At 34.8% G+C, this 9,863-nt stretch overlaps 1 protein-coding gene across 3 annotated transcripts in view; it reads right to left on the minus strand.

The window, feature by feature from the left end:
• Nucleotides 1-9,269, minus strand: part of LOC111618242 (tRNA dimethylallyltransferase-like) — a 38,070-nt gene extending 28,801 nt beyond the window's left edge. For 2 of the 3 annotated variants that reach the window (XM_023359724.1, XM_023359725.1), the window contains exon 1: nt 9,015-9,269. In XM_023359724.1, coding sequence (XP_023215492.1) covers nt 9,015-9,155 — 141 coding nt within the window. In that variant the 5' untranslated portion in view covers nt 9,156-9,269. Of the gene's footprint in view, nt 1-599; nt 633-9,014 lie in introns of those variants that run through there. The other variant, XM_023359726.1, reaches the window with a different exon arrangement.
• Between the last annotated feature and the right edge of the window lie 594 nt (nt 9,270-9,863).

The following is a 9,863-nucleotide window of genomic DNA, read 5'->3' on the forward strand; positions in this document are numbered from 1 at the left end:
AAAATATAACTACAGGAAATAAATTGACAAGTTTCAGTAAGTATTTTTTTAAGCAACAACAGTATATAAATGGTTTCAATTGCTTCAAATAATTAAAATTGATTTGTATATGACTTTTTGTTTGTATTTTCAATATTTCCTACCATTACATCAGATATCATAGTCCGCTAGTAAAAGACTATTTTGCTACAATGTTACTCAGTATGGCCTAAAGGTACTAGTCCAAATCAGTTTCTACAAAGATCTGCGAGATGCAAAAGTGATGCAGATGTTCTCTCAGATTTTTATTTTATGTAAATACTTTATATCTGTTTATATGCTTTATACATTTATTATGTTACTTATGTATATTATGAGTCTTATAAACTGATAACTAGTATAACACTTTATGGCATCAGTTTCTATTTCTTTACAGGAAAAAATTGCAATTCAGACAGTTTCAGAAGTGTTCTCACAATGTGACAGCTTCAATTACTACTTAATTAAACAAAGGGTAATCAAATGAAACATTTACTTGTGAGGAATAGACTTGATGATGCTACAAGCCACCATGCATGTTGCAACAAGTGCTCTGAAATCTTTAATATTTATTTACTTACAGACTTGAAGGATAACATTAGAAACCAGGGGCTGTATTCTGGTCATCATCTCTTGTATCTGAAAGACAGTATCTATGTCACAAGCTGGTCGCTGATTAGCTAATCATTTGTTTAAGAGTCTCGAGAGATCACCACATCTCTCCAAATGCGATTCTGGACAACTTTTTCTCTCAAAGGTTCTCGTCTCTCAGAGACAAGCAGATAGTTTTCTTCCTGATTTTGTTATATCCAATATGGACATATGGACGCTACTTGCCTTATACAACTATATTAGGAACATTATCTCAGAAAAGAATTAACGGAAAACACCCTAGTGGATGCACTAATGAAAATTAACAAATAAATCAAATAAATAATGAAAAATTAATAATTGATTAATTATTAATTTTTCATTATTACACTTATGATTTTTTTTTAAGCGGCTACTTCGGTAACTCCACTGACTTCATCTTTTTTTTAACGATCCTGCATCAATTTCTGAACTATTCAATATGCTGTTAACCTTATCCGTCTCTCTAAGTATTTTTCGAAATATTACCATTCTAATTTCTCCCTAAATATGTATGCTTTTATAACTTAGGTTAATAAAATTTTTTGTTATAAAAGACAATGTTATCTGAGACATTTTGACATTACAATATTTAAAAACATTACCAAACAAAAAACAAATCTTTATCAAAATTACATGCTTTATTTGAATGTGTACTCTACAATTTCAAAAATTTTACAATTTTATTGGTTAAAATTCTATACTGTTTTGCATGTGCAGATAACCTGAACATGCATAATCTACCTAATAGAATCATGACATCAACAACAAATACGAGATTGTTATGAATGACCAGAATTGCCTGTCTCTGAGAGACAAATTTTGTCTTTTTTCGACATCATTCGTCTCTGAAAGAAGAGATGAGAGATAAGTGACCAGAATATGGCCCTAGGGTTGTTTGTTTTAAAATAAATGTTCAAAACAAAGTGTTTAAAACACGTTTTAAAGAAAACAAAAAATCCAAAGGTATGTCATTTAAAAAATCCAGCAAGACATTGCACAAAAAAACTAATTTTCAGCTGTCAGACATTCAGGAAGAAGATATGGTCCCACAAGAATTTTGTGCACAATACAAGGTCTGTTCAAAAAGTATCGGACCTTTGGTCGGCAAAAATAAATTTATTGACTTTGAGGTACAAAACACTAATCCCATTCAAAGTAGTCTCCTTGGTAATGTATACACTTCTCCCAGCGTTCCTGCCATTGCTGGAAACACTGCTGGAACGCATCTTTTGGAATGGTTATCAGCCGGTCCGTCGCATTTCGCATGATGTCTTCTCTCGACTAAATTTGGGTTCCTTTTAGCGGCATTTTCAGCTTGAGAAATAGCCAAAGGTCACACGGAGCCATGTGGAGAGAGTACGGAGCGTGACGAACCACAGGAGTATTGTGTTTGGCGACGAAAGCCCGAATCAGATGCGCAGAATGGGCGGATGCGTTATCACGATGGAGCTGCCAAGTTTTGATCGACCACAGATCCGGTCGTTTGCGTCGCACTGTATCGGAAAGACGACGAAGGACCTCCTGGTAGTACTCCTTTGCGATGGTTTGGCCTTGTGGTGCGTACTCACGACACACCACCCCACGAGAGTCGAAAAAACTGTCAACATGACCTTTGATATTGCTGCGGACCTGCCGCGCTTTTTTTGGCCTCGAGGATCGTCCCCGAAAGCCTGCTGAATCTTGCGAATGGTTTACACTCGGGTATCGCCAAGGTTTTTGGCAAAATTTGATGTAATATCGCTGCTCACGTTGTTCAGTCATTTTCCAGCTTAGTGGAATCCGACGAGAGCGCACTACATGACCTCACTCATAGGCCGATTGCCAACGACTGACGCTTCCTGCAGGCGGGAAAAAATCCAGGGCTGTGCATGGCTGTCCCCTCCACAACTCCACCGAAGGAGGCCTCTCTCGCATCATTGGTTTACGCAGAAGAAAAAAAGGTCCGATACTTTTTGAACAGACCTTGTACATCAAATATTGATACCAATGGACTTTGTATGCTTGTAAATGTATAGCATGGAAATTTTTCTAATGCTCAAACATGGTTGTTAGGGCTGTTAAAGATACCCTCATGTGTAAATGTTGCTTTGTCAGTCCACATGATTTGGACTGTGTTTACTAACATAATTCTGACTTAGTCAGGCTGTGCCACAATATTGGACAAGATTCTCGTAATTCTGACTATGCCCACTGTAAGATTTCTTATCATTTACACAGACTACTTTTAGTAGATTTACTGAATTTAGTGATATCATTCAGTCTCTCTTGTTTTTTGCTTTGAAGAATTTTATGCTTATGCCTGTAATGGCTGCTCATGCTGGATTAAATAATATCATTTTAAATGATAAAGAAATGACAATTTTAATTTATTATATTTATTTTTTATTTAATTTTAACTTAGTCTGCCAGTTTTCCTAGTTGTGTGGCAAAGAATAATCATTCAATAATGCTCAGAACATTCTTAGTTCCACCCAGAAAACCATTCAGAATTCTGACTGTGTTCTGCATTACTGAACACAATCTTGATGGATGAAAGTATTATCTGAGGTTTGTTGCTGTAACAGCCACTCACAGTACTCCTATCTTTACAGGAAATCCTACTGACAAAAGATTTTGCATCCATGTGAAGTGATGGATGCAAAATCATGGATAAAGTCCTCATTGAGCAGAATGAATAGTACAGTGCATCTAACTATTGTGCAATTGCCCAGCTACTGGTTGTTCAATATATGGTATCCTCAATAGGTATGGTACAAACAAAATGTACAGTACATTTCCACTATATACATTCAGCAGTGGTTTGAATCTACCTGTTTTGTATATTCAACAGTCAAGACACTGAATGACTTGATGATCAGCAATATTGTGTTGAGTATTGCTGACTGTATAGCCTTGCTACTCCAATGCTGAGCCATGACCCCATTTTGCAATACTCTTGCACACTGTATGACATAACTGAAAAACCAAAAACAATCAAAACAAAGTACAGTGGGTGATCAGTTAACGAACACTTACACGAAAGATTTTTGTGATCAGACAACGAACACTTCACTGAACAAACATAAAAATAAGTGACGGAAATAGCAAATACTGACTGATTTTCCCTTGTTTTCAGGTAACAATTTGAAACTTTTTGGAGCAAGGGAGATGTCAACATCGACACTCAACCCGATATATACTGATCGGTTAGTATTCCTCAAACTTTGAAATACTCCCTTGTAATTCCAGCCTTTTATTTTTCTGACAGAAACAATTCTTTTATTGTATTTGCGAGACTGTTGGGCGGGCACTCGTTAAGTTTTGCGTCGGTTTTTATTTTCGAAAGGTGAGAGTATAATAGCAAAGTTATAGATTGGGCAGAAGATGTCTGATGTTGCTGGGCAGTATGGTTTGAACAAATCTACAGTAGGGCACAGTTCAATCTTATCTAAGAAAGATACAGTATAATCAAGAAGACTCAAGCAGCTAAAGGAGTAACAAAAATCACATCTGATATATAAAGAACAATGAAGAGCTCATTGTGGAACCTGAAACAGATCTGGTGACAGAAGAACATCAAGAACTATTCAATGAAGAATGCCAAGAACCCTTCAATGAAGAACACCAAGAAACTTGGTGAGATATGTTTTATTCTGAAAAAGAGGATTAATGCCAATATCTGCTATTAATTAAAGATCTTTTGAAGAAGTGGGGACGTCAGATCGACGGTCTTAGAATGGCATACAAACCAGGTTCAGGTTAACAGGCTTGGGGATCTCTACAATTACAATGCTATTAATTACTTCTGAAAAATCCTGAAGAAGAGAGAAAAGCAATCGACATTGGACAGATTCTTTAACCCCTACAAACAAAAAAACATAACTAATAAAAATGCAATACTGTGTATATATGTATTTTTATTATTACATATAAATAAAAGTAGTAATAAAGTATATACAGTGGTGCCTCGAATAACGGACGCTGTGAACAATGGACTTTCTGTTTGGTCGTTACGTGACTCGAGCAATGGACTGGCTGCGAATAAGTGCGAATGATGTTTCTACTCTTTTGCCATTGCCAATGACAATCTGTTGTTTTTATAATATATTAGTATTATTAGAATATATTATTAGTATATCAGAAGTACAGAGCTCCCGTTGGAATTTGGCTTGCTCCCTTGTTTATTACGTACAGTATATCATTGCTCCCTTGTTTATTACGTACAGTNACTCTTTTGCCGTTGCCAATGACAATCTGCTATTTTTATAATATATTAGTATTATTAGAATATATTATTAGTATATCAGAAGTACAGAGCTCCCGTTGGAATTTGGCTTGCTCCCTTGTTTATTACGTACAGTATATCATTGCTCCCTTGTTTATTACGTACAGTACATCACCTCAGTGCAGGGTATTTACATTTATTCAAGTGTTGTGCAAATCATGGCTTCTAAAAAACAGAAAGATGATTTCAATTGAAACAAACAAGAAATCATCAGAAATAATGAAAGTTGACAAAAACTTTCTTGTCAAATGAGGAGAGGTTCAGGAGTTTACCAACACTCATTATCCAAATCCAAGAGCTGAGCCAACAGGATCAATGATCTCTACAATGACACCCCTGTCCGTCATTTTCGACAGGTGTTGAAGAAGAGAGAGAAACAGACCACCTTGGACATGTTTTTCAAGAAGCCAGCTACCAAAAAACAAAGGATGGAACAAGAGGAGTTGACCCTGCAAGCTCCGGTAGCCTCTCCTAAATCTGACTCCGATTAAAAAACAATAAAAAGAGACCTGCTGCAATGTGTAAAAAGTCTGTATCTGTATGAATGTGTGAAGAAAGTGTTCCTCCACCTCCTTCTCACATCATCTGACTACCCGGCATAATTGGTGACTGCTCCATTTTCATTTTTTTTATGGTACAGTTATTTTATGCTGTGGAACAAATTATATGTTTTAAGATGTATTTCTATGGGAAAATGCATTTCGTATAACGGACTTTTCATTTAACGCACATGCACCTGGAACGGATTAAGTATGTTATACGAGGCACCACTGTATTTTTTAGTTTTTGGAGTCTCCAGAATGAATTAATCAAATTACCATAGAAACCTATGGTAAATCGATAATCAGATAACGAACAATTCGAATAGTGAACAAAGTCTTGAAACGGATTATGTTCGTTAACTGATCACCCATTGTATTACATAGAGTCAAGGTAATATAAAATCTTTTAACACATTAAGTATGAGTTAAGATAATGGTGTAAACTTTCATTTCTTCCTCCAACCTTTTGAAATTCTACATCCAATCAAAAAACAGATAACACTTTTTCAGGTTGGTTTTCAACAAGGAATCATGCTATGATTATTGTGCAGGTGATTCTGATTACCAAGGTATAAAATTGTTACTAACTTTAAACCTCAGCCATACACGTATTTGTTTTAACACCACTACCAGCTTGGTGGCTTTTTGGGTCCCAAGCTTTGTTCCTTAGTTTGGATTGAATGAGCCCAAAGAACAAAAAAAAGGCCATTCAATTCTGGCTGAAAAAGCTGCAGTTAAGGGTAATGAAGACTACAGTTTCTGGATTCATGCCTCACAAAGGAGATCACCAGTTCAGAAGCTCAGTACATATAATAAGGACTTTCCCAAAAACATAATTTTTGAAAAGGCTCTTACTTGNAGAATGAATTAATCAAATTACCATAGAAACCTATGGTAAATCGATAATCAGATAACGAACAATTCGAATAGTGAACAAAGTCTTGAAACGGATTATGTTCGTTAACTGATCACCCATTGTATTACATAGAGTCAAGGTAATATAAAATCTTTTAACACATTAAGTATGAGTTAAGATAATGGTGTAAACTTTCATTTCTTCCTCCAACCTTTTGAAATTCTACATCCAATCAAAAAACAGATAACACTTTTTCAGGTTGGTTTTCAACAAGGAATCATGCTATGATTATTGTGCAGGTGATTCTGATTACCAAGGTATAAAATTGTTACTAACTTTAAACCTCAGCCATACACGTATTTGTTTTAACACCACTACCAGCTTGGTGGCTTTTTGGGTCCCAAGCTTTGTTCCTTAGTTTGGATTGAATGAGCCCAAAGAACAAAAAAAAGGCCATTCAATTCTGGCTGAAAAAGCTGCAGTTAAGGGTAATGAAGACTACAGTTTCTGGATTCATGCCTCACAAAGGAGATCACCAGTTCAGAAGCTCAGTACATATAATAAGGACTTTCCCAAAAACATAATTTTTGAAAAGGCTCTTACTTGATAGTTAATATCAGGCAAGGATTGAGGATGAAAACTATTGGCATGTTTCTAAGCCGCATCAATCTGCATGTTATATAGTTTATCACTGGTAAACCATGTATCAAATGGATTTGCTCCATTTGCAAAAGAATGTCCCTCATTGTTCTTCAATGATCGGCTGATTTCTTCAATATAGCCATTGTTTCATCAAAAATCTTGACTAACTAAATGTCATTGTCAACATTTCACTGCTATGGGAACCACTATTAGAGAACATGAACCTAACTGGATGGTCCTACTAGGGATCTGCAATTGACAGCTCTGCGAGTGTAGTTTTTAAGGATGACCAATATAACTTAAATTTTCAAACTACTTATGTAATATAGCACATACATACAGTCTGTAATAAAAGTATAAACACACCTGTTTTTTGAAGCCTTTTTAATTTTAGGTTAAAAACCGATAAAAATTACTTATAGCTACAGATTTTAAATATAATTAATATAAAAATTTACCAAAATATATTAAAATTGATCACTAGTTTAAAAGTTATTTCAATTTTTAAATTTTGGACTGTAACAAAATAATAAATACAGGTTCAAAAATGACTTCTTTCTTCTTCTTCATGGTGCCATATCAGATTCCTGACGTCGGCGACACCTGGCGTAGGTTAGTAAGTAGTTAGTAACGCGCCAAGGTGTATACTAGGGAAAGTTAGTAACCCAGAGTGGTTTCCCGTTGCCTTCTCTGGGACGCGATGTTACGCGAGGGAAACTAATGCCTTCCGGGAGGACTTTTATGGGGAACTGGCCTCCTATTTAGTCGTTATTGGCAAGGAGAAAACCCGGAAAACTCCAAGCAGCCAGCCTGTCCGATCGCGGCGCGAACACACGACCGAACTCCCAGTGTTTAGGGTACGAAGACCACTCGGCCACTGGTGGGCCAAAAATGACTAAATACATATAATAATTTAAATTGCTCTTATTATTATGGCCAATAAAGGCCAGTAATAGTTTGAAATCAAATACGGTGGCAATTTAAAGTGTTTAGAAATTTTGAAAGGAATTTAAACAATGCCTCATGGTTGGTCTAACAGAACAAGAAATTCATGAAATATTTTTACTACATGGAAGTAGTAGTGGTTTGGGCTATACCAATCACAAATCTTAATTAAATTAATTTTATTTTAACAATAATGCAAAGTTTAATATATTCCATTTAATTATTAAATGTTGTTAAATTAATCATTTTTTCTAAGCGAGTAGGTTTTCTAACTTAAGATCGGTTGATTTTTAATTATAAAATTAAGTTGTGGTAATTTGTGTATATTTGCAATAATAAAATTTAACTACTATGCATATGTAGCTAGAACTATTTCTAAGATTAACAGCACCAAACCTTTCTCACTAATTTCTAGCCTTATTAACAAGAGTACGTTTTTGTTAATCAATAAAATTTAAATAAAAATTTATCCTAATAACAGAGTAAATTAAAACACGACAATTTGAATGGTTTGAAAATAATATAACAACAAAACGAAATTAAATTAAACTTCACTCTGACACCGGGGATGAAATTTAAAGTCTAACACGGTAATATACTGTGGCGTCGAAGACAAAACTCGAAGGAGGTGAATGAGCTCAACTGGGTTATCGATTATTAAAAACGCAATTATTTTGAACTTTCTTTTTTATTTTTACATTACCTTAACACCTGTAAATAAATTTATTTAAGCTTTTCCACTTTTTTCATTTGGTTTATCAAAAACATTACACATTTCTGCAAGTAAGTTGAGTAATAAAGTTGGTGATCTGTAGTCAAAATCTAAAAACCTGTATAAATTATATAATTATTTTATATTTATTATAAAACTTTGTATATATAATTTAATTAAAGTATAAAAACATCTGATAAAACTTTTATTGTTAAATAATAAATTAAATTTAAATTAATTAAAAAAAAAGGTATGTTTATACTTTTGCTACAATGTAAAAATAAGTGAGATTTAAGATGTGAATAACACTGTTGGGATCATAACAGAGCAATAGAGATGCTCTACGCTGTGTTAAGATCCCAAGAGTGTTATCCAGAATTGCAATTATGCTTAAAAATTTACCTGCATAGAATCAGCACTAATTACTTCCCCATTGAAAATTTTGGCCAGTTCGATAGCTAATTTCGATTTACCACATCCCGTGGCTCCTATTACCACCACAATCGGTAATTTATTTGAAGAAGTCATTCTTAATATATTCATTATTTAACGCCAAACATTGTTTATCCTATATAAATTCACTAAAAACTGCTAAATAGATGTAAAACATGTTTTAAAAACCATTATGAAAATCGAAGCACGTGTTCTCTACTTCGTAGAGTACGCAGCGCCGAAACGGTAAAACACAGAACTAAAATTTTATTTTTATACAGTGTTTTAATTTTTAAGTGTTAATTATTAAATTTCTTTTTCTTTTATTGAAATAAACCAAAATTATACTGCTAAGAATTTGTGAGCCCCGCGATTTTTTCGCAGATGTCGGAAAAAAAACTTTGTAAACAACTCCGATGAAAAAAATACACTTGGTGAGAATTATATCGGAGGTCACTGATTGTTTTCACAATTAGGTGGGAAAGTTTACACTTAATTGATCGGAATGCACCGTTAGTGTCAACAAAAGTCGATCACGTGACTCCTTTCCCACGAAGAACGTATAAAAGCTCGACACCCCGGAAGCTCCGGGCGACAAAATTAATTTGATTAATGTGTGCATCTTGTCTCCATACACCGGACATAGCGACCGAAAAAACATCGCCATACGACAGAAAGCCACTTCGCACTTCCATTGCCATTCTACCGTTCCTGCGCCGACTACGATTCATACGGCCCATTCAACGAACGCATATTAGTCATATCCTCATATATTTGTATTTAGATCGTTGTGAACTTTCTCTCAGGATAGCCGATAGA

The sequence above is a fragment of the Centruroides sculpturatus genome, unplaced genomic scaffold (assembly GCF_000671375.1).
Source record: "Centruroides sculpturatus isolate CEXI.00-Female unplaced genomic scaffold, Cexi_2.0 scaffold205, whole genome shotgun sequence".
Classification (NCBI taxonomy): Eukaryota; Metazoa; Arthropoda; class Arachnida; order Scorpiones; family Buthidae; genus Centruroides; species Centruroides sculpturatus.